General features: G+C 37.9%; 1 protein-coding gene and 1 long non-coding RNA gene across 12 annotated transcripts in view; one reads left to right on the top strand and one right to left on the bottom strand.

Moving 5' to 3' along the window:
- The window catches only part of LOC118352814 (uncharacterized), a 39,119-nt gene extending 20,041 nt beyond the window's left edge, over positions 1 to 19,078 (top strand). Inside the window, exons 4-6 of one of the 6 annotated variants that reach the window (XR_007407002.1) lie at positions 1,343 to 1,644; positions 12,442 to 12,591; positions 18,604 to 19,078. This is a non-coding gene — a long non-coding RNA (uncharacterized LOC118352814). Of the gene's footprint in view, positions 1 to 1,342; positions 2,973 to 12,441; positions 12,659 to 18,603 lie in introns of those variants that run through there. The other 5 variants (XR_007407003.1, XR_007407001.1, XR_004810589.2 and 2 more) reach the window with 5 other exon arrangements.
- DPY19L4 (dpy-19 like 4) overlaps positions 1 to 25,840 on the bottom strand; it is a 62,388-nt gene that overhangs the window by 19,768 nt on the left and 16,780 nt on the right. For all 6 annotated transcript variants that reach the window (XM_025433485.3, XM_035708489.2, XM_025433484.3 and 3 more), the window contains 9 exons: positions 19,935 to 20,058; positions 17,592 to 17,726; positions 15,767 to 15,898; positions 15,571 to 15,669; positions 14,540 to 14,613; positions 10,423 to 10,581; positions 9,394 to 9,513; positions 2,967 to 3,087; positions 300 to 356 (listed from right to left, as the gene is read on the bottom strand). In XM_025433485.3, coding sequence (XP_025289270.1) covers positions 300 to 356; positions 2,967 to 3,087; positions 9,394 to 9,513; positions 10,423 to 10,581; positions 14,540 to 14,613; positions 15,571 to 15,669; positions 15,767 to 15,898; positions 17,592 to 17,726; positions 19,935 to 20,058 — 1,021 coding nt within the window. The remainder of the gene's footprint in view (positions 1 to 299; positions 357 to 2,966; positions 3,088 to 9,393; positions 9,514 to 10,422; positions 10,582 to 14,539; positions 14,614 to 15,570; positions 15,670 to 15,766; positions 15,899 to 17,591; positions 17,727 to 19,934; positions 20,059 to 25,840) is intronic.

Here is a 25,840-nt window from a genome sequence, read left to right as displayed (position 1 = left end):
CATGCCAAAATACTTTTTAATATTATCACCTATTTATTCAGTAATTTCCTTTGACAATTATAAATTGAATTAGTAATAGCATTAGACTACATGCATCACATGACGTTCTAAAAATGTTTTAGCTCTATTACTAGAATTAATAGAATCTATGTTCCTGATAAAAAATTAAGCATACTAAGAATATCATACTTTATGTTGTTAGAATAGTGTCTCAATATAAATATGTTACACATGCACAAATTTATCACTAAGTTGTAGGTAAAGTACATCTTAACAATATAAAAATCTGATTTTCTTACCTCTTTCCATAAGCTGAGACCTATTATAGTGGGAACAGCCATGCTCAGAATAAGAGCCTAAAACATTGAAACAAAATGATTATGGATACATACATCTAAGAAGGTACTAGAAGTATTAGACATTAACTCCATGACCAATCACAGATTCTTACAGTCATAAAAATTTCAGTCAGGGAAACTGAAGTTAGTGTGGAACCTAATTCACAGAGTGAGATGAGTGAAGACTAAGGCATTTAAGATACATTAAGCTGGAGATAAAGCGAAACATACTACTATATGTATTATGATAGTTATACGCTACTATATAAACATTCACTATATAAATTAAAGACAAAACATAAAAAAGGTAACAGTAATATTTCATGTAACAAATCAATATTTGACAATTCTGCCAGGAATTTAAGTTATAAAGAGCTTACAAAGGACACTAAACTGGGCCACTTACAAAACTAACAACAAGAAGACAGGAAAAATAGCCAATACGTAACAATGCACAAGTATGCTAAAGTAACATACAAATACCTCTGGAAAGACTGGCAAAACACAACAGGACTATTACTAAAGATATTTACTCATCACCTCTCTGCCAGAACCTGTTCTTCTTCCTCCTGTCCCATGTCTACTGGTGACCACACAACCCACAGTCACACAAACAAGAGACCTAGGAAGTATCTATAATTTCTCCCTCTTCCTTACTTGCCATACTTAATTTAATGAAGCCACCAACTCTTATTAACCTTATTATTTTTTTCACCCCAGTATAGCATAGTATTAAGTAAATGGGCTCTGGAGTCAGAAAAACCTGGGTGTGAATCATGGTTTCCACATTTATAAGCTATGCGATCTCAGGCAAGTTACTTAACCAGTTTAAGTCTCAGTTTCTTTGTGTACAACCTACAGATGATAGAACTTAGCCATTAGGGTCTTTGTAAGCATCAACACATGAAATGTTTTTATTTTACTTTGTTTTATTTTATTTTATTTTATTTTTTTATCTTATTTTATTTTATATTTTAAAGATTTTATTTATTTATTCATGACAGACAGACAGAGAGAGAGAGAGAGGCAGAGACACAGGAGGAGGGAGAAGCAGGCTCCATGCCGGGAGCCCAACGTGGGACTCGATCCCGGGACTCCAGGATCGCGCCCTGGGCCAAAGGCAGGCACCAAACCGCTGAGCCACCCAGGGATCCCCCATGAAATGTTTTATAAACAGTACCTGACATGTGGTGAACACTCAATATATTGAAGCTTTTATCACTTCCATCTACCATGGCCAGTACCTGGGCAACAGCTTCCTTCTTGGCCTAAGTTGGTCACCGTTAAGTCTATTCTTCAAAGAATGGTAAGCATGAACTAAGAGACCATGTAAGTCTGACTCTCTCACGCCCCTGCCTAAACATTTCAATGCATTTCTGCTGCCTCCAGGATAAAACTAAGCACCCCAGCATAATACTCAAAGGCTTCCATGACCTACCCTCTTGGACTTCAGTATCATTTCTTGACCACCCCATCTCACATTTTATGTGCCAGAGAAATTAAATATATCATGCCTTTTCTTTGCCTTTGCTTTCATTTCCTTTGATGACAACATGCTCTTTGCCTGTTTTTATTCCTTCTACCATGAAAACCCTTTCTTTACCTTTCATTTGAGTAAGTTATCATCTTTCTTTTTTTAAAAAAAAAAGATTTTATTTATTTATTCATGAGAGAGACAGAGAGAGAGGCAGAGACACAGGCAGAGGGAGGAGCAGGGTCCACACAGGGAGCCTGACGTGGGACTAGAGCCTGGGACTCTGGGGTAGCCGCTCCACCACTGAGCCACCCAGGCGTCCCCAGTCATCATCTTTCAAATCTCAGATTGAAAAGTCTTTGAGTCCCTAACAAAATTGAATTAAGTAGCCCCTCTCTGTGTTCCAACAGCACCCTATCGATACTTCTTATTGTTCATTTTTATGAATGGGAGACTGTAATCGACCTGACGAAATTAATTTGCATTATAAGCACATTGTACATGGCAGGCACAGTGAAAATGTTCTATTTGCATTGAAAACATAAAATAGTTCTAAATCAAACCAAGAATATTATTAAATTATTAATTATAAAAAATTTTTAAAGATTTTATTTATTTATTCATGAGAGATGCAGGCAGAGAGAGGCAGAGACACAGGCAGAGGGAGAAGCAGGCTCCACACAGGGAGCCCGATGTGGGACTCCATCCCCACACCTGGGGATCATGACCAGAGCCAAGGGCAGATGCCCAACCGCTGAGCCACCCAGGTGTCCCTATCCATCTGCATTTAAATACATTACCTTTTTTAAAGTTAGTTAATTTCTTTATGATGTACATAGAGAAAGAGAGAGACAGAGACCCAGGCAGAGGGAGAAGCAGGCTCCAGGCAGGGAGCCCGATGTGGGACTAGAACCCGGGACTCCAGGATCACACCCTGGGCTGAAGGCAGATGCTCATCTGCTGAGCCCCCCAGGCATCCCAATGTATTACTTTTATATCAGAGATTATATAAAAAAGAGTTTTTCACAGGATCTCTCTTTCACCTGCAAGTCAAAATATGATTTATTCATGCTATTTTAATTGTATTCAATGTGGTTTCCATTTATATAATTGAAAGAGAAACAAGAACTTAACCCAAAATAACAATAACTCACCAACAATACTGGGTGTACCGTTCGTAATCGAAGCCACTTGAAAAGCGTCATCCAAAGTTCAGGAGAACACACACCAAATGCTGCTAACATGCATACATAAGGAGTCCAGAGGTATTTCAAGCTAGAAAAGACAAAAGGAGTCACATATGAGATATCCTACGAACATTATTACTATCTCATTTCTCTTTAGATTCTATTTTTTTAGGTAATGGCTACACTTAACATGGGGCTTGAACTTAACAACCCCCAAGATCAAGAGCCTCATATTCCACTGATTGAGCCAGGTGCCCCGATTTCTCTTTTCTGAGTTCTTTACTACTCATGAAAATATCACTGTTAAGAGTAAATAAAAATCTTAGCTCTAATTTTCAGCATCAAATTGTTATTCATTTCTTAAATAATCAAGATGACACGTGGGTTACTAAAATGAGGATGAAATAAGGGCACTGATATAGATGAGGTTGTAGTAAAATTGTACTCTTGGGGGACGCCTGGGTGGCTCAGCAGTCGAGTGTCTGCCTTCGGCCCAGGGCATGACCCCGGGGTCCTGGGATCGAGTCCTGCATCGGGCTCCCCACAGGGAGCCTGCTTCTCCCTCTGCCTGTGTCTCTGCCTCTCTCTCTGTGTCTCTCATGAATAAATAGAAGCTTTAAAAATCAATCAATAAATAAAATTGTACTCTTGGAGAGATTAAAACTGGTATGTTTTTACAGAAAGTGATTTTGCAGAACCTTTAAAAAACCTTGAAAACCCAAGACAGTCCCATTTCTCGTAAGCTAGCCTATAGATATATAGCATAAGTGTATAAAGATATAAATACAAAAGTTTTTTTTTAAAGATTTTATTTATTTATTCATGAGAGACAGAGAGAGAGAGAGAGAGGCAGAGACAAAGGCAGAGGGAGAAGCAGGTTCCATGCAGGGAGCCTGATGTGGGACTCGATCCCGGGTCTCCAGGATCACACCCCAGGCCAAAGGAGGCACTAAACCACTGAGACACCAGGGCTGCCCTAAATACAAAAGTTTTAACTACAATATGTTGTTTTAGTAGCAAAAAAATTAGAAACCTGGCTGTCCTTCAGTAGGTATTAATAATTATATATGACAACAAAGCAAAATGCCAAATTTCAGGTACCGTTTACTGTTATCCTATTTTTTGGTTATTTAAAAAAAAAATGTAGGAGTACCTTGCTGGTTTGGTCAGTGGAGTGTGGGGCTCTTGATCTCAGGGTTTTAAGATGGAGCCCCATGTTGGGTGCAGAGATTACTAAAAAATCAAACTTTATGGGTGCTTGGGCAGCGCAGTTGGTTAAGCATCTGGTTAAGTGTCCAATTCTTGGTTTCAGCTCAGGTCATGGTCTCAGGGTCTTGAGATTGAGTCCTGTGCTCAGTGTGGAGCCTGCTTGAGATTCTCTCTGCCCTTTCCGCTTGTGCATTCCCTCTCTCAAATAAATATTTTTAAAAATTGTTTAAATTAAAAGAATAAATCTCTATAAAAAATGAATACTGACTTGGACTTTAAGAGAAGTAGTCGATGTATACAGAATACATGTTGCTAAGACAAAGGAACTGCATTAGTTTTCTCTGGTCAACTAGTATCTCCTCCTAACTTCCTCATTCCTACTATTCTTCAAGTCAGCCAGAATCAAATGAGAGTCTGGTTTGTAATTCCAGGAGAAACCATTCAGGTTGAATTATACATACATAACATTCCCTGAAACACCAACTTCCTGTTCTAGAGGTCAGACCATTATGTCCAATCCACTGATTTCTCTATATTCATCTCTTCCTTACCATTTCATTGTAATAGTTGCTAATGAACATTTCTACATTTTAAGTTTATTTATTTTTAGTAATCTCTCAATGTGAGGCTTGAACTTATGACCCTGAGATCAAGAGTCAAATGTTCTTCTGATTGATCCAACCAGGCACCCTAACATCTCTACCTTTAGACTCTCCTCCAACCAAATGCTAGATTAATCATCTGAAAATGTAATTAATTACATTTTCTGTTAAAAAATCATTAGTGGGGGGGATCCCTGGGTGGCTCAGCGGTTTGGCGCCTGCCTTTGGCCCAGGGCGCGATCCTGGAGTCCCCGGATCGAGTCCCGCATCGGGCTCCCGGCATGAAGCCTGCTTCGCCCTCTGCCTGTGTCTCTGCCTCTCTGTGTGTGTGTGTCTATCATAAATAAATAAATCTTTAGAAAAAAAAAATCATTAGTGGTTCCCCAGAATCTACTGAAATAAATGAAAACTCATCCAAATGGTTTTTAGGGCCCTCAAGAAACATGGTCTTGGGACGCCTGAGTGGCTCAGCAATTGAGCACCTGCCTTTGGCTCAGGGCGTGATCCCAGATTCCGGGGTTCAAGTCCCACATCGGGCTCTTTGCAGGGACCCTACTTCTCCCTCTACCTGCATCTCTGCCTCTCTCTCTCTCTCTCTGTCTCATGAATAAATAAAATCTTTACAAAAAAAGTATGGTCTTGATTCACTTTTTCAGTTTTTCTCCTAACTTTCCTAAATATGATTAGTGTTCTAACAGGGTTTGTAGAACAATCTCAGTGTGTCTGTCCCATAATGACATAAGTTTCTCCCTCCTGACACAAGCATACCTGTCTAGTGCTACCTTAGACTCTGATTCCCTTTATAGCGAGACTCTTTGAAGTCCACACTTAACTCTCTGCCTTCTACTTCCTGATCATGTACTCCTTTAAAAACTCTTGTAGCTTCTGAGTTGCAACTCTTCCTAGAGTCCCTCCACCACAGTCCCTACTACTACTTATTCAGTTTCCAATTCCCAAATATTTTCGTTTTGGCTCCTCCTTCATTGCTACTCACTTCTAGATTCTATTACAATTCTCAACTGGCTTATTTTCCTTTAATCTTGCTTTTCTCAATCATTGCTGTCAGACAGACAGATCTTACCAAAAAGCAAATACGGTATCAAATTTCTAAACACTTCATCTGGTCCCTGCTTATTTTTCCAGACATATTTCCTTTTTTTCCTTTTTTAAAGATTTTATTTATTTGAGGGAACGAGGGAGCCTAAGTATGGGTGGGGGGAGGAGCAGAGCGAGAAGGAGCAGCAGACTCCCTGCTGAGCAGGGAGCCTGACATGAGGCTTGATCCCAGGACCCCAAGATCATGATCAGTGCTGAAGGCAGATGCTTAATCAACTGAGCCACCTGGGGGCCCCCAGACATATTTCTCATACTAACTTCACATTCATCTTGTACTATTAGTTCCCAAAGAATATTTATTCTGTCTAGATTATTACACACACACACACATACACACACACACACACACACACACACACACACACACAGAGGCACATAAGAAAACAGAGAGCCTGGTCAACCTCTATTTATCTCTGAAGGCTGTCACCCCAGTTAGGAAATCTTCCTTAAACTGACTTCCTCTACCCACCCTCTACAACTGAGGACCTCTCCTCTGAGTGACCAAAGCTTCCTTTGTGTATGCCTTTTTCATAGTACTTTACTTTGCTCTAACTCTTGGTTTACTTACCTAGGATAGGAACTCTTTGAAAAGAAAGAGTAGATTTTATATTTCTTTAATCCCTACTATCTACTTAGTAGAGTGCCTGGAATTTCTGAGCGACTATGTATTTTATTTGCATGAACAGGTGATCACAGTATTATAGGCCTACTGAGCAAATCAAAGATGCAAGGATGAATGGTTACAATAATGCTGGCAACAACAAAAAGTTCTTCTGCAGAAAGAAATAAAACTGAGAATACAAAGGGGAAAAAAGGCAAACCATGCATCAAAATTCTAGTATTACCAAGCAATGAAATGAGAATCAAAACATGCACTTAAAATATTCATGGTTTAAAAAAAATAATAATCATGGTTTAATACATTTCTTCATTCGCTTATTAGGCATTATGAAATGCTAACTATTAGAGTGAACCACCATTCTTGCTTCATGTTTCAATAAAGAGCTTCCAGGGGAGCGTGGGTGGCTCAGCGGTTGGGCATCTGCCTTTGGCTCAGGTCTTGATCCTGGGGTCCTGGAATGGAGTCTTGCATCAGACTCCCTACAGGGAGCCTGCTTCTCCCTCTGTCTGTGTCTCTGCCTCTCTCTGTGTGTCTCTCATGAATATATAAAATCTTTAAAAATAAAAAAATTAAATAAAAAAAAATAAGAGAGTCCTAGTAATCATGGCTTGGGCAGTCTGATAAAGTCTATGAATGCACGGATGCCTTAAAAGAAAATGTTTTTTTTTTTTTTTTTTTTCATGCACCAGGAGCCCGATGTGGGATTCGATCCCGGGTCTCCAGGATCGCGCCCTGGGCCAAAGGCAGGCGCTAAACCGCTGTGCCACCCAGGGATCCCAAGAAAATGTTTTAAATGTATAAAATACATAGGCGTACAAAGGAAATCAATTATATTGACATACTGATATCAAATATTAAAAATAAATTCCTATACAGCAGTATTTGTACTTAATACATTAAATGGAGATCTAATAACTGGAACTTTGAAGTTGTGAAGTGTAAAAACAGGACTTCAAAATAAAAAGTTATTAAGAAAATAGCTATGCTATCTGTTGGGGAAAACACCACAGGTACTGCTATAAACGAATGTGATTCAGTATCTATATTCATAATTAATGGAAATTTAACTTGAGGGATGCCTGGCTCAGTGGTTGAGCATCTGCCTTCGGCTCACAGCATGATCCTGGGATCTTGGGATCGAGTCCTGCATCGGGCTCCCCGCATGGAGCCTGCTTCTCCCTCTGCCTGTGTCTCTGCCTCTCTCTGTGTGTCTCTCATGAATAAATAAAATCTTTAAAAAAAAAAGAAATTTAACTTGAGAAATCTTATACTAGGATCAATACTCTTCATCTCTCCCTACTTCCCCTCCTATTCCTTTACCTCAGAACCTTAATGGCTCCTCCTCATGGGAGTGATTTATCTGATTTGTGGGCAAGAGAAAAGACTGAGTGTATCCATTCCAAACATTAAAAATAAAATAGGCCCAAACATAGGCCTCCACATTTTGTATCTTCCTTTTGCAAGAAGGGTATAGATAGGTGCATAAACTTCCCAAGGCTCTGCTCTTTCGAAAGGGATGGCCTGAAGTTTGAGGACCAAGCTCAATTTGGGGTGGAAAACAGTAGAGACCTTTTGTCACACATGAGGTGTTCTCCAATGCAACATTTATCAGGATCAGAATCATTCAGATGACCAAATAGATTTCTCAGCTCCCAAAACTCTTGGAATTTCCTAACTGATGAAATTGGAAAGGTGGCTCTGGTTGTGTTAATGGTAACTTTTGGAAGGTACCCAAGGATGGGGCTGGTTGCCAGTGGAGCCAACCATGTGATTAGGGGGTTGTAACTCTCAGTCCTGCCTCAAACCTGTGGGGAGGGAAGAGGATTTGGAGTTTGAATTCAATCACCAACGGTCAATGATTTAATCAACCATGCCTATGTAATGAGGCCTCCATAAAAACGGAAAACGAGGGTTTGGAGAGCTTCCAGGTTGGTGGCCACACAGATACTTGAGAAGAGTGGTATGCCTAGAGAGGTAAGGGGAGCTCCATACCCCTTCCTACAAACTCTGCCCTATGCATATCTTCCATCTGTTCCACACTGTTCCTGAGTTCTATCCTTTTCTAATAAAGTTGGTGCTCTAGTAAATAAAATGTTTCTCTAGGTTCTATGAGCCGCTCTAGCAAATTAATTGAACCCAAGGAGAGGGTCCTGGGAACTTCTGATTTATAGCCAATTGGTTAGAAGCACAGGTAACCTAGGTTTGCAACTGGCACCTGAGTGGGAGTAGGGTGGAATCTTACAGGGCTGAACCCTTGAACTGTGGAATCTGATGCTATCTCCAGGTGGATAGTGCCAGAATTAAGTCAAATTGTAGGACACTCAGCTGGTGCCTGAACAACGGCTTTTTATTGGTGTGGGGAAAGCTCCGCCTCAAATTGAAATCAGGTTTTCAAAATCATTTATACTCCTATGTCTTATTTTACATGAGTCTAAACTTCAAGGAAAAGGGTATCATTGAACTCTTAGCCTCACAGCATTATTTATTCTGTTTCACTCAACAAAGTTGTAATTTTACTTTTGTGTGATTAATGTTTGTTACCTCTATTAGGCCATAAGTCACATAAGGTTAGAGATTGTGTATCCACTTTTGTTCACCACTGTACCTCCAGCACTTAGTACAATGCCTGGCCCTTAGAAGACATTCAATAATTTTTGAGCAAATGAGTGAACAAGTAAATGTCAGTTCATTATACTATAACAATCTCTGTAAACCCCAGTTAGGTTAAGAAAGTTTGTAGATTTTGAGTTTTTATAGTTTCATAAATATATTCTTGAAAGTATCCACTTATTACTACTAAAAAGGATAATTCTTTGTAAAAACAGATCCAATAAAGTCCACTTACCCTTCTATAACCATTGCAAGAGAGCCCAATAAAATAGTGTGAATCACATGATAAATTATTTCTGGCCTTCCTCCAATTCGTCCATCTTCAAGAGTAATGGTTTCTTTCAAGGACTTGCCACTACACAAAGGAAATATGTATTTTACTATTTTGAAAATATGTATTTGAAAAATCAAAGATCTTAAGTTTCTTCATAAAAAAAATATAGGTGGGTCCTTGAAATTTTAAAGTATATTGTTAGTCAAATACCTAACTTACAGATCTATTTTTTTCAGGGTTTTTAGAACCTGAAGACAATGAACTCAGTGAAGACTAAACAGGAAAGTTCAGGAAATACGACAAAAAAGATTTTAGGGGACGCCTGAGTGGCTCAGTTATTAAGCAGCCGATTAGGTTTCAGCTCAGGTCATGATCTCAGGGTCTTAAGATCGAGCCCCAAGTGGGGCTCCATGCTCAGCAAGGAGTTTGCTTTAGGATTCTCTCTCCCTCTGCCCCTCCCCCTACTCACTATCACCCGGGTTCTCTCTCTCTCTCTCTCAAACAAATCTTAAAAAAAAAAAAAAAAAGATTTTTAGGTTCCTTTTCCAAAATCAATTATCACTCAACTAGTGATTACTTCATCAATATAGTTAAATCATAATTTAAATAGCTAAGTTCTCAAGATTAAAATACTATACACAACCTATTTTTTTAAACATGACAAAAATTTTCTGGAAGTCTTTATAATTTAAAATCACTTATACTACTAGCTTCTTTTAAGCTAAATAGAAAAAAAAATATCCTTACAGTAGGTAAAAATGATTAAATTGGTAGGCAATTTACTACGTTAAATTTGGACATTATATATTTAGATGTAAAAACAAATTTGAATTTTACCAATTTTAACAAAATTGAATATTTTACATGTTGATAATTAGAGAATGGATCTAGAAACTCTAAATCAAATATACAAATATTGGAAAGATATTAAAAATAGTTACTTTCATAATGTATAAATTAGCAATGTGATTGATTCTCATAGGTACTTACTTAATTCTCCTAAAAATAACTTGCATCATAGAAAGAAAACAAATAATTAACACTAAAATATAAAAAGGTAATAAAGAAGACTGTGTCAATCGCAAAAAAAAATCTTGAGATGGTGCCTGCAGGGATTCTTGACATAGGAGCCAATTCATTGTAAAATTCCTACAGAAAACAAAAAACAGGAAATTGAAATCATAGATGATATAACCTACTATGTAAGAGTATTTTTTATATCAATGAAAACTAAGCCAAAACAACACATTTCTAAATCTATTCACTTGTAACAGCAAGGCCCTACCTTTTATAAAGATAATATAAATTGCCCTAATAAATGTAAAACATCTGCTTTTTTATTATCCAATAATGTGACCATCTCTAGAACCCAATATGGTTTCAAGGAAATATTACTTTCTATTTTTATCTGGAAGACAAAAAAAATTCAGTCATCCAACCTCCATATCTGCAGTGTCCACTATGGTAGCTACTAGCTACAATGTGGCTATTAGCTCTTAAAATATAACCAAAGCGGGATCCCTGGGTGGCGCAGCGGTTTGGCGCCTGCCTTTGGCCCAGGGCGCGATCCTGGAGACCCGGGATCGAATCCCACATCGGGCTCCCAGTGCATGGAGCCTGCTTCTCCCTCTGCCTGTGTCTCTGCCTCTCTCTCTGTGACTGTCATAAATAAATAAATAAATAAATAAAAATAAAAAAAAAAACTTAAAAAAATATATATAACCAAAGCAAATGGAGATATACTTTATTTTTTTTTTTAAAGATTTTTATTTATTTATTCATGAGAGACACACACAGAGAGAGAGGCAGAGACACAGGCAGAGGGAAAAGCAAGCTCAGTGCAGGAAGCCTGATATGGGACTCAATCCTGGGACCCCAGGATCATGCCCTGGGCTGAAGGCGGCGCTAAACCGCTGGGCCACCAGGGCTGCCCAAGATATACTTTAATTATTTTTTTTTCTTTATTTATTTATGATAGCCACAGAGAGAGAGAGAGAGAGAGGCAGAGACACAGGCAGAGAGAGAAGCAGGCTCCATGCACCGGGAGCCCAATGTGGGACTCGATCTCGGGTCTCCAGGATCGCGCCCCGGGCCAAAGGCAGGCGCCAAACCACTGCGCCACCCAGGGATCCCCCAAGATATACTTTAAATACAAAATACACTCTTGATTTCAAACATAAAAAAGAATGAAAAGGACTACAGAACACAAAATAGCTCACTAATAATTTTTATACTGTTTACATTTTTTTTTAATTATTTATGATAGTCACACAGAGAGAGAGAGAGAGGCAGAGACATAGGCAGAGAGAGAAGCAGGCTCCATGCACCGGGAGCCCGACGTGGGATTCGATCCCGGGTCTCCAGGATCGCGCCCTGGGCCAAAGGCAGGCACCAAACAGCTGTGCCACCCAGGGATCCCTATACTGTTTACATTTTAAAATAAGATTTTAATAATCAGGGATGCATGGGTAGCTCAGTGGTTGAGTGTCTGCCTTCAGCTCAGGTTGTGATCATGGAGTCCTGGGATTGAGTCCTGCATCAGGCTCCCCACAGGGAGCCTGCTTCTTCATCTGCCTGTCTCTCTGCCTCTTTCTCCATGTCTCTCATGAATAAACAAATAAAATATTTTTAAAAATTTTAATAGATTAAATAAAATGTATTATTATTAAAATTAAATTCCCTTGTTTCTTCTTCTTTTTTTTTTTTAAGAATGTGGCTTTTTAAAATGTGGCTACTAGAAAATTGCATATGGGACTCATATTATTACTGGATAGTACTGTTTTATATGGATAAAAGTAATTCAACTAGGACACATTTTAAAAAGAATAGTCTAATTATTAAGACAGAAATCATAAAATTTGAAACAAACATTTTGAGCTCTAAGAATATGGATACACTTTTTTTGACCCAAAGCTAAATATGATCAACAAGACTCCTACTTATATGCAGTTTTATCTGCATTCTCACACCTGATCCATCTGTAACCTCCATCTTATCCTCAATCCCTAGCCCTGGAAATGAATGTAAGAGATGGAGTGATCTTCAGAAGAGCTCTTGGGTGGACTAAGAATGCCTGCTTTCCAAATCACTGGGTGAAAGTTTTACAATGTGCCAAGCAGTAATACAGCTGTATCAAAGAAGCTGCCATCAAAATGTTTTGTATGTATGATCATATGATGAATCACATCTTTCTTATCTACCTATTAAAGTTACTAATGCTATAAAATCCATTTCAAATCTAGGGTGCCTGGATGGTGCCCAGTGTTTGCCTTTGGCTCAGGTTGTGATCCCAGGGTCCTGGGCCGAGTCTGCCTCTCTCTCTCATGAATGAATAAATAAAATCTTTAAAAAAAAATCCATTTCATTTTTTTTTTATTTTAAAAGGTTTTTATTTATTCACGAGAGAGAGAGAGAGAGATACATAGGCAGAAGCAGGCTCCCCGCAAGGAACCTGATGTGGGACTCGATCCCAGACCCTGGGATCATGCCCTGAGTCCAAGGCAGACGCTCAATTGCTGAGCCACCCAGGCATTCCAAAAGATCCGTTTCAAATCTCAATTTAATGAATATTCTTCTCCATATCTCAGTCTCAAATCTTTCTTTCCCTATATCCCCATGGCACTTTATTTTTCTCTTCTAGTGCTTAATACAAGTTGCTAGTTTAAGATTATAGTCATTTTTTTTCTCTCTCACAATACCTGGCCCAGTATTCTGAACATCCAATAAAAACTAATTAACATTTCTTTAGTGGTTCTTGAGAGTCTGTCTCAACAGAAATGTTCCCTGAAATTCTGATGAACTACAAATCCTAATACCTAGTTGGCACATTTGAGCATAAGGTATTTATAATTTATACCACTCATGTCATTATCTATATAAAAACTATATAATGAGATGTCAATATTCTCAAGGACAGACATCATGTCTTAGTCTTAAAACATCTAGTGTATTACTCTGTCAGGTAAATCTAGTACCTGATGTGTTGAGCAAAGGGGCCCTACATAACATAAACTAAGAAATGTTAGACAAAAGCAGCCCTTTATTCTACGTGCATTCTAGAGTCTTCTGGGGTTAAAGATAAAGTCAGGGGAAAGGCCAGTCAATTATGGAGATCAATAACCAATTTTTCCTTGCCTGTATATACAGGCCTATATATATATACCTGAAAAAGACATGGTCCCTGCCCTTATGGAGCATGTGACTTCTTTTTTTTTTTTTTTTTTTTGAGCATGTGACTTCTTAAGGGATCCTTTAACCTTAGTAGATATCCATATATGACTTACACTTTAGAAAATTTCTCCAGTGTTTAACACTTGTAATTGTGATACATCACAACAACTTAAATACATATTTTCTGTTATATAAGTGGACATTATTAGTACATAAGTCATTTATTTCACTTTAGATTTAAAAAATGCATTTAACTAACAAAAGGCACACCATCACTCTTGAATTTAAAGTCAGCTTCTGATCTAATCCACTATTATGATCCCACGTTCAGAGTCTTTGCTATGAAATAAGTATGTGACTGCCTACCTTTTTTCATTTTTTAAAGATTTTTATTTATTTATTCATGAGGGAGAGAGAGAGAGAGAGGCAGAGACAAAGGCAGAGGGAGAAGCAGGCTCCATGCAGGGAGCCCAATGTGGGACTCGATCCTGGGTCTCCAGGATCAGGCCCTGGGCTAAAGGCGTCGCTTAAACTGCTGAGCCACCTGGGCTGCCCTGCCTACCCCTTTTTAATGCAAGCATTTTGCTGATGTAGTAGTTAAAATTACATTTTTTTTTAAATTACAATTTTTTAAATTCATTTTAAATCTTTAATTTATTCTGACTTTAGATTATATCACTGTTCCACATCAAAGGAGAAAATGGCCACCAAACACTGTGATGTTATTAAGGCTGAAGTACATCTAATTTATAAAACATCTAAATGAGATTTTTTTAATGAGAAAAAATATTGTTCTATTTCTTTTAGATATTACACTATTCCAAATTATTTATTTTCTAAGTGTTAATTAGGTGTCTACTACTCCTTGGATTATTTCTGCTCTTTATGTCCTATGTGATACAGAGTTAGGTAAAATTTTATATAATCTAAAACTTACTTAGTCATATTTAGTCCAAATTTTACTTCAAGGAATTTCAGCATGTGCCCATTTTCTTTGTGTGGGACGAACATCTGTAAGAAAAAACACTAGTTACAACAAAGAACTATTAGCTGTGCTCACAGCAATATGTTTCTGTCTAGAAATAGAAAACACAGCAAGACTATAAAATAAAAAATATAAATTAAAAATGAATTAGATAATACATGGTGTAACTATGAAACACGGAGACTTACTGACCTAAGTCAGTAATATTACTTTATAGTTAATCATAAATCCTAACAGGGTAGTAAGATTTCCACTTATCTTACGACTTAAATAACTTACCTACTCTTTTCAAAACTTTTACTCATCTCAATTTATTATATTACTTAATGTTAGTTAAATGGGTAACAATGACATTTTCAATTAAGTGGAAAATAAAATGTATCTTTTTTTTTTTTAATTTTTATTTATTTATGATAGTCACAGAGAGAGAGAGAGAGAGAGGCAGAGACACAGGCAGAGGGAGAAGCAGGCTCCATGCACCGGGAGCCTGACGTGGGATTCGATCCCGGGTCTCCAGGATCGCGCCCTGGGCCAAAGGCAGGCGCTAAACCACTGCGCCACCCAGGGATCCCTAAAATGTATCTTTTAAGTATATCTAGAAAAGAATTAGAATCCTAATTTCTCCTGTGAATATGATAGTGATCAACTCAAAATTTTACTGTACAAACTCTATTATCTCAGTCTCATTAAAATTTAGCCCAATATATTTCTTTTTTAAGATTTTCTATTTATTAATTTGAGATAGAGAGAGAGTGAGAGAGAGAGAGAGAGAGAGCATGAGCAGGGGAAGAACCAAAGGCAAAGAGAGAAGCAGGCTCCCCGGTGAGGAGGAGCCTGACGTGAGGCTCAATCTCACAACTTAGAGATCATGAACTGAGCTGAAGGTAGATACTTAACCATCTGAGCCGCCCAGTGCCCCTAGCCCAGTTATTTCATTATTCAACTTGCTTTACTACATGAATCTCACACGCCGAGTTATTTACCTTCATTATAATATTCAGTGTCACTGTCAGAATACACACCAAGTAAAAGTTAATCACTTTCATTATTTTAGCTATAAAAGTTCCTTTCTTCACATTCAGCTGTGGAGAAAAAAAATCATGAACAACGAAGTGAGGTATGATAAATTAACAATTAAAAAATTTATCTCAAGAATGATAAAAAGGTAATTCTCATTACCTGAAGGCACTTAGCAAGCATTAAGGCTACTACTAAACTTAATAAAGGAGACACCAATAAAGCTGAATTCTCAAACTGCAGTAAATATCCCAGAAACAGAGAAAATATATAGATTTTATAAACTTCATGAACCTGTTGGGACAAAAGATGAATGAGAATAAAATTAATTTTATTGTACATTTTTTCATTAGTTTTGTTTAGAATAGATTTGACTCCAATTATAAAATAAATGCTCTATTATAATTTAGGACAGTATCCTACAAATGTTCAATCTGTATCTTTAATATTATGGCGTATAATGAATGTATTACTTAGAAATAATTCTCATAAACGAAGTGAAAAGCTTTAAACCCACGGACATCTAAGGCCAGACTAAAACAAACTGCTTTCTTCCCAGGCTCTGACTTCATTTCACTTTGCTTACAAGATAAGGGCATTATATTTGATAAATGATTCTTTATGTTAAATTCTCTCTACTCAATGAACCTAAATGTTTGTATTCATCAGGATTCTGGAGCATCTAAATACACAGGATTAAGAAGAGAAAGAGCAAGAAGATTCCCAAATTTTTGGCTTGGGCAATATATCAAATACTTAATAAATGTTTATAAGCAAAAGAAAGATAAAAGAGGGGCAAAAAAGAAAAAGATAAAGAAAGGAACCAATGCTGGATGGGAATCTTTAACTACTGCTAGCAGGTATATAAACTGCTGTAACCATTCTGGACAAAGTCTTGGTACTTAGGGTAAATATGCACATAACCTTTGACTTGTAATTCCACTATGAGGTATATACTCTAGAGAAATCTTGCAGTTATGTGCCAGTAAAGATGTTTACAGCAGCACTTGTCATATGGACAATAAAATGGAAAAAATGAAATGTCCATTAACAAAATGTATAAATAAATAAAAATGAATAAAATATAGCTCTGTACATCATCATGGATGAATCTCAAAAGCATATCAGAGGGACTTCTGGGTATTCCAATGTTCCATTTCTTGGCCTGGATGGTCAAATACTCATATTTTATCCTATAGAATATATATATATATAATAATATACTCTTCTGTGCATGTTGAGTATTTCACTTTTCTTTTTTAAAGAAATAGAAAGGGGGACGCCTGGGTTGGCTCAGCAGTTTAGTGCCTGCCTTCAGCCCAGAGCATGATCCCGGGGTCCTGGGATCGAGTCCCACATCGGTCTCCCTGCATGGAGCCTGCTTCTCCCTCTGCCTGTGTCTCTGCCTCTTTCTGTGTGTCTCTCATGAATAAACAAATAAAATATTAAAAAAAAAAATAGGGAAGGAGCAATGGCTAGAAACGGAGAAGCACAGATGACTCTGGCTAAGCAGATCTTTATTTATTTATTTTTTTTAAGTAGATCTTTTTTTTTAAAGATTTATTTATTTATTTATTCATGATAGACACAGAAAGAGAGAGAGAGAGAGAGAGAGAGGCAGAGACACAGGCAGAGGGAGAAGCAGGCTCCATGCAGGGAGCCTGACGTGGGACTTGATCCCCGGGACTCCAGGATTGCGCCCTGTGCCGAAGGCAGGCGCCAAACCGCTGAGCCACCCAGAGATCCCCTATGTTTTAAGTAGATCTTTAAAAGGAATTTCAAAGTGCTTCTAAAAGGGCTGGGAAAAAAAATAAATAAATAAAAGGGCTGGGTGAATGAGTTTAGCAATCTTTTGAGTAGAAATAGAAGTCAAAGCCTATTAAAACATTTCAAAATAAAGCTTAAAAGCTAAATGATCTTAAGATACAACACTGAAAGGGCATTTCTTCTCTGAATTTAAAAATAACAATTTCAAAATTCAAAATACCTTGTCGCTCTGCTCCAGTGAAAAACTATCTAGCAAGAACAGAGATATTGCTTGAAGAAATAAGAGATAGTGGCTGTACTCCCACATCATCATAAACGTGTAAGTTGAAGCACTCATCAACAAGTAGCAAAACCTCTAGGGAAAACAATAGAAAGAAACTAAGTATCAGTAGCTTTATTAATATAAGAATCTAGGAGGTTGTTACCTCAAAGTTACAGCTCTGTTACTGGTTCTTCTTTAAGCTATATAATTCTAGAAACTTTGTTTTTAAGTCAAATAATTATGAAATCCTTACATAAACAGTAAGATCTTAAATAAAGCACACAGACAGAAATCAACCACTTGTCCTTCAAAGTTTGACATCATATTGAGAATTTCAGGATGACAAAGGGAAAAAATTTAGTACAGTTTCCTTTCATCTCAGGTGAAGTAATAAATATAAGAAAATGGTAGCTTTTGCTAGACTTGGCTGACTGGCTTTTGTTATTGTGAAAGTAACTCCATTCACCCTAGAAAATATTTTCATTTCTGTGTTGCTCCATATTTCTCTAAGAATTTCCATCTAAATAGTCTGTTTATGTCTCAGCCTATTACGGAGTCGATGGAAAAAAGTCCATTGCTTTTTTTATTGCTTCTCAGCAAAAGTGTGCCCTTATCTTTCCCCAGTGCGTATACTGTCAACCATATAAAACTCTCTTTTCCTTGCTAGGGTACTAAACACAAGGATTTTTGCCCTTGCCTGAAAAATACCTGGCTAAAATCATTTCTGTCCTTCCAAATGTCAGCTCTCAAGTGATCCCTTAGTAAGAGGCCAAATCTGACAAATCCACTGCTCTTAAGCATATTTCGAACAACCTCTACTTCCTCCAGGGAGTACATTTTTGTTCCCAATTTCTCCACCAGCCATGATTTCAAATGACTTTACTCTGATAACAGCAAAGGAGAAGTGCAATAAGGGTCTAGTCAAGAAACCTAAGATAACAAGTGTGCTCTCTAAAACTTAATTTTTCAGACTACGCTGACTATACTGAATGATAAATTTCAAAGTCAGAAACACCTCACTCAGGCCATCAGCAGATACAGGGATTTTCCAGCACCCTGAATAAGAGAATGTAAGAGAAGAATACCAGCTGCAAGGCTCAGAAGAGCTCAGCACTGATAGAACATAGAAGCTTCTGCTCTTCTGATCACCACAGCTATAAGAAAAAGTGTTCCGGCAACTTCTAACGTGGAACAACCAGAACTGTAATAATAAGGCCTGAAACCATCATCCCCAGAGAAACCAGTTCCAGAAATCAATGAAGGCTCAGATCTAGATCCAGCCTATTTAATCTACTGGACACGTGGATATTACTTCAAGGATACTAGGAAAAAGCTATAATATAATGAAGCAAATTGCTAATTCCAAGGGTTTATTCTCAAACTACTCTAAAGAACATGCAGTGAAATGAGATAGAAATATATATTAAACATAATCTGGGCAATTAGCTATGTTTCTCCTTTCTCTGAACATTTTCAAAATTCTGTGCACTCTTATCTACCCCCTTACCTTGCACATTTCATGTTCAACTATGCCTTTACTGTGAACTATTTTATACATATTACTTGACACATTAAATGCATTTCAGTAATCAACCACAGATGTCTCTAGATGGCTTCAGATATTTGCACAAAAGATCTGAGCTTCGATAATCCTGATGTGACTGGTACTATAAGATCTAAATATGTAATTAAAATATACATATTGCTGTAATACTACTCAGCAATGAAATGAGCAAACTATTGATACAAGGCAACGACTTAGATGGATGTCAAGGGTATTAGGCTAAATGACAAGTCCGTCATAAAGGATAACATACTATATAATTCCACTTGTATAACCTTTCAAAATTACAAAATCACAGTGATAGAGAACAGAGCAGTGGTTGCCAGAAAACAGAAAATATGCAGTGCTACCATGAAAGTTAACACTGCTGTCATTTGTAGTCACTCTGTAGCTTCACTAGTATTTCCTTAACTTGCAATGACTAAAAGCTAGTACAGGAAAGAAATGGTAAAATGAGAGATTATCAAAATAATATGTTTTTTTAAAATAATAATATGTTCTTAAATATTTACCAAGTGCCTGCACTGAAATATCACAACATCTCCTTTCTCCTAAAAATAATTTACCATCTATCAGACTAGACTAACAGTGTTATATAACAGACTACCTAAATACATCTTTTATTATGTAGTAATTAGGCTTCACTGAATATAACTGTTAATATGATTAAGTTTAAAACTTTACACCACATTTGCAATATATCAATATTAACTGTGACAATTAAATTTGTATCTTACCTCTCCATAAGTATTTAAGTTGCTTTTTAAATAGCCTGTAAGTGCAGCAATTTGGCATGCGAAATACGGTAGTGCCCAGTTTTCTCTTAAAGGAATGGAGTATTCAATTCTTGTTGTATCTACCCTAAAGTAAACCACAAATGAACAGCAAAATAGCAAGACTTTACATTTGTGTAACACTATACTTTTCAAAGCACTTACACATACATCTCATTGTTTTCTCTACCAATCCTGTGAGGTAGGCATAGATGGAACCACTACTGTCTATACAGCACCTTGGAGCCAATTAAGCATCTCATCCAGCTCCCCTTACCTCCCTTCCAGGAAGGCTTAGTGCTGCTACATACTCCTTGGTGAATAGACGGGCCTCTGTGAAAACTTGAAAAAGGTACGCCTACTCTGAGCAGAAGACACCTCATATTAAAGGACACAGCTTGTTGCAGAGGACATGGGATTCAGGTCCCATTCTCACTTCCCTTAAAGAGATGGCTACCCTTCTCTAGAGGACAATCTGCATTAGATAGTTAGCAGGGCTGACAGACCCAGGGTTCTTATCCTCCCTTAAAAAATATGAAGCTCAGAGAGGTGATGTGACTTAAACAAGGTCATAGGGCAACTGGGATTAAATGCCTATGTTCTAATATCTAGTTTAATAATCTTTTCAATCAGCAGATTAGGGATGCCTGGGTGGCTCAGTGGTTTAGCACCTGCCTTCAGCTCAGGGGTGTGATCCCAGGGTCCTGGGATCAAGTCCTGCATCGGGCTCCCTACATGGAGCCTGCTTCTCCCTCTTCCTGTGTCTCTGCCTCTCTCTCTGTGTCTTTCATGAATAAATAAATAAAATCTTTGGGGATCCCTGGGTGGCGCAGTGGTTTGGCGCCTGCCTTTGGCCCAGGGCGCGATCCTGGAGACCCGGGATCGAATCCCACGTCGGGCTCCCGGTGCATGGAGCCTGCTTCTCCCTCTGCCTGTGTCTCTGCCTCTTCCTCTCTCTGTGTGACTATCATAAATAAATTTAAAAAATTAAAAAAATAAAATAAAATAAAACAAAATCTTTAAAAATATATCCGCAGGTTACCTGGAATTACCATTACTGTAGTCCTTCATGTGATATATCCAGAAACCTTAAAAAATTTCCACAATCACAAATACAGAATGTCTTTCCAGGTTCTTCCTAAATTTCTCAATTTGCACAGACAGAAACTTGTCTCCTACACATATTCTCAAGAAGAGTATCTTTCCAACAATCGTTAAATTTGAAACTCATACATACACTCCATGACTTTTTTCCATGCAGAAACAAAGATGCTGCTGCTTTAAAAATTTTATGAAAATTGGGCACCTGGGTGGCTCAAGTAGTTGACTGTCTGCCTTTGGCTCAGGTTATGATCCTAGAGTCCTGGGATTGAGTCCCACATTGGGCTCCCTGTGGGGAGCCTGCTTCTCCCTCTGCCTGTGTCTCTGCCTCTCTCACTGTGTCCCTCATGAATAAGTGAATAGAATCTTTTAAAAAAAATTATGAAAATTGCTGTATAACTCTTCTAAATAATGGTGATTAATATATTTACATGTAACTTAGTTCAATCTAATTATGGTATAGGATACTACTTAGCAATGAAACGGAATGAACTATTGATATGCCTAACATACAAGAACCTCAAATAATTATGCTGAGTGAAAAAGAAAAACAAAACAAAAAGTATGTGCTGTATGATTCCATTATATAAAATATCAGCAAATGCAAACTAATTTATAATGACAGAAAGTAGATCACTGATTTTCTGGGTACAGTGCAATAGTTGGTAGAGGTATGGGGTAAGAAGAGGAAAGAAGGAAGCATTACCAGGAGGGCGCAAAGAAACTTTTAGGGGTGATAGATATGTTTATTACATTGATTTTGTTGATGGTTTCATGAGTTTTATCTAAACGCCTGAATTGATCAAATTGTGCATTTTAAATATGTAAATTGTATGTCAGTCATACCTCAATTAAAACTTAAAAAGTATTACAAGAAAACTTATCTTCCAAGAATGTATATATGTTTGAATACATATATATGAAAAAGGATTGTACATGAATATCAAATAAAAGCTGTAAAGAACTTTGCAGTGTGTAGGTCTACAACCTAGTAAATATTAGATCTTGTTCTTATATATATAATACCATAATGAAGTACTTTTCACCTAACGATATATTATGAGCATTTTTTCATAACATATGTATCAATACACTTCAAGAATATTTAATGGTCATGACACATCATTATATAGATTTATCATAATTAACCAATTTCTATTGTTATATACTTATATTGTTTGATATTATCTTTTACAAAGATTTTTTTAAACATGAACCAATGTTGACAGCTATTTCTGCCCATAGGTCAAGTACCCTGCTTTAATAAAAAATGCCTTTTGCACCAAAAACAACAAACTTGAACCAATGTTTCTGTATAGTAATCATTTGTTTCACTATTTACTTTTAATACTAATCCATTTGGAATTTTAGTATCTGTGCAATAAGATTTCTTTTCCAGATGATTGTTCCAATACCATTAATTGAACATCATATATTCTAAAGATCAGCTATTTTCATGTAATATTATCCCTGAAAAATTATAAAAGTTAACTCTCTAAAGACAAATGAGAAAGTCATGGGTCATAAGGCAGGAAATGGGGGAGGAAGGAGAAGATATCTGTACTCCATTCAGGACTCTACCAGCTACTCCATCAGCCCAGAATCGGAAGCTGGACCCAGCACTCACCTTTCTGAAGGTTCACTCACTATCCTTGCCCAAGTCACAGATTAGGGCAATGAATCTTTAAAACTGCACTGCAGGGCAGCCTGGTGGCTCAGCGGTTTTAGCGCCTGCCTTGGGCCCAGGGCGCGATCCTGAAGACCCAGGATCGAGTCCCACGTCAGGCTCCCTGCATGGAGCCTGCTTCTCCCTCTGCCTGTGTCTCTGCCTCTCTCTCTCTGTCTCTCTGTCTCTGTGTGTGTCTCTCATGAATAAATAAAATCTTTAAAAAAACAAAAAAATGCACTGAAGAAGGAAGTCATTGCAACACAAACTGAGTAAGATCTCTGCCAGTTATTCTCTTCACCTGGACAGGCCACCCCATTGTTACCTTCTTGAACACCTGAGCTACTCTTGCTTGCCTTCACCATGCTTGGTGGTTGTGAAGAACAGAAGGCTAACAGTAGGAAGTGACAAAATCAAATGAGACCTATTTTTTCTTCCCAGTGGCAGAGTCTATCAGCAACACAAACCAGCAGTTCATTTTTTTTTAAAGATTTTATTTACTTTTTCATTCATGAGAGACAGAGAGAGAAGCAGGCTCCATGCAGGGAGCCTGACGTGGGACTCGATCTCGGATCTCCAGGATCACACCCCAGGCTGAAGGCGGTGCTAAACCACTGAGCCACCTGGGCTGCCCCGAGCAGTTCAAAATAACTATTTAAATCACCTAGGGTTCATAGGCTCATAGATATATTCACAAAGATTAGCAAGCTCTGAGTTTGATTTTGAGTTTTCCTTTTTTTTTTTCAAAGTAATCTCTACACCCAATGTGGGGCCTGAACTCATGATCTCAAGGATCAAGAGCCACAGCCTCTACCAACCGAGCCAGCAAGGAACCCCCAGAGTTTTCATTTTAGACACATCATAGTATAAGCATAACTGGGATCATCTAGGTGACCATCTTGTAATCCACTATTGCCAAAGATTTCAGTGCTCACTTCCAATCTAGTTGGTGGGAAGCCCAGGTGGCTCAGCGGTTGAGTACCTGCCTTTGGCCCAGGGCATGATCCCAGAGTCCCGGGATTGAGTCCCGCATTGGGCTCCTTGCGTGGAGCCTGCTTCTCCCTCTGCCTGTGTCTCTGCCTCTCTATCATGAATAAATAAAATCTTAAAAAAAAAATCTAGTTGGTGGACACCTGGGTGGCTCAGTTAGTTAAGCATCTGCCTTTGGCTCAGTTCATGGTCCTGGGGTCAGACTCCATGTTTGCAGGAAGTCTGCTTCTCCGTCTCCCTCTACCCCTCTCCCTGCATGTGCTCTCTCTTTCTCTCTCTTAAATAAATAAATTTAAAAAAAAAGAAACAATCTAATTGGCAACATAGGACTACTTCAATCGGCTTGAGTTAATCGGAAAAAATAGAGATAATTATAAGACCAAATGATGTACTGCCAAATAAAAACAAAATGATATCCTGATCACTGTAATAAAAAAAAAAGATTTCACAGTGGACTGAAGAAAGCAACATGATGAAAAGTGAATCATCTCACAGTAGCCACCTGTGTGGGTTTGCCACACTCAGAAGAACCTGCTGAGGGACACCTGCTGGCACGGTACCTTATTTACGCTAATAATAGAAATCTGGTTTTAGCAAAATATCATTTTTCACATTAAATTCATCTTTTCAGTAACTATTTTGTTGGTTCTTTTTTTTTCTAAAGATTTTATTTATTCATGAGAGACACAGAGAGAGAGAGAGGCAGAGACATAGGCAGAGGGAAAAGCAGGCTCCATGCAGGGATCCTGACATGGGATTCTATCCTAGGACCCCAGGATCACATCCCAGGCTGACGGCAGGCACTAAACTGCTGAGCCACCCAGGTGTCCCTTGATTATTTCATTAGTAAATTGGTTTGTTTTATAGTAGCCTAAGTGCTTTTAAGCATTCAGAGCATAACTTAGTTTTATTTTATACGTAAACACAGCAGTATAATTCAAAATATTTAAGTCAACACATAGAACCCATGAGAATTAAGTTTTAAATATAAAGAGCTGAAGTTTAAGTAACACTGAGCTGGATAACATAAAACAGTTGGCATATCAATGTATAACGTGTGAAAGTTGAAAAACACACAGTATCAGTACAACTTCTAATGGCAGCGTATTGCCTTCCACTGATGTAGTACAATTTACCTAACTGTTCTCTTATATTTAAATGGTTTTCTAATTTTTTTGTATTATTGTCTTTCTTTTCTGGATTACTGCCTTGCAATAAACTGGAATTCCTGGGAAAAACTATCACCTAAAATGGAAAAAGCTTATACCTTCATGAGTATTCCAGGTTCATAACAGAACCAGGACGGTGTGTCACCATTAAATTTTCTGTTAGCTGTACCTTTAGGACATGTGCATTTTACCTCTTTATTATTATCAATGTACAATTACTTTTTGGGGGCCAAAGACTAACTTTTTTTTTTTTTAAGATTTTATCTATTTATTCATGAAAGACACATGGGGGTTTGGGGTGGGCAGAGACACAGGCAGAGGGAGAGGCAGGCTCCATGCAGGAAGCCTGACGTGGGACTCGATCCTGGATCTCCAGAATCATGCCCTGGGCCGAAGGCAGCACTAAACCGCTGAGCCACCCAGGGATCCTAGACTTTTTTTTTTTTTTTAAATAATGAGATAATTTATTTATTTTTAAAATGAGTAAAATGCAATTCTATTAAATATTGATCTTATTTAAAAATTAGAAATAGCTAACAGGAAAACAAAATATTTCTCTACAATTATGATTCAGTTTTATAGTCATTCTTAAATGTAACTTCTATTTTTTAAAAGGTTTTATTTATTGGGCAGCTCCGGTGGCTCAGCGGTTTAGCGCCACCTTCAGCTTGGGGTGTGATCCTGGAGACCCGGGATGAGTCCCACATTGTGCTCCCTGCATGGAGCCTGCTTCTCCCTATGCCTGTATCTCTGCCTCTCTCTCTCTCCCTGTGTCTCTCGTGAATAAATAAAATCTTTAAAAAAATCTTTAAAAAATCTCTCTTCATGAGAGACACACACAGAGAGGCAGAGACAGAGGCAGCGAGAGAAGCAGGCTCCCTGTGGGGAGCCCGATGGGGGAACTCTATCCCAGGACCCCAGGATCACACCATGAGCCCAAGGCA

This window comes from Canis lupus, chromosome 29 (genome assembly GCF_003254725.2).
Source record: "Canis lupus dingo isolate Sandy chromosome 29, ASM325472v2, whole genome shotgun sequence".
NCBI lineage: Eukaryota > Metazoa > Chordata > Mammalia > Carnivora > Canidae > Canis > Canis lupus.
Note: the sequence above shows the minus strand (reverse complement) of the source record. Positions and strands in the feature narration are given on the sequence as shown.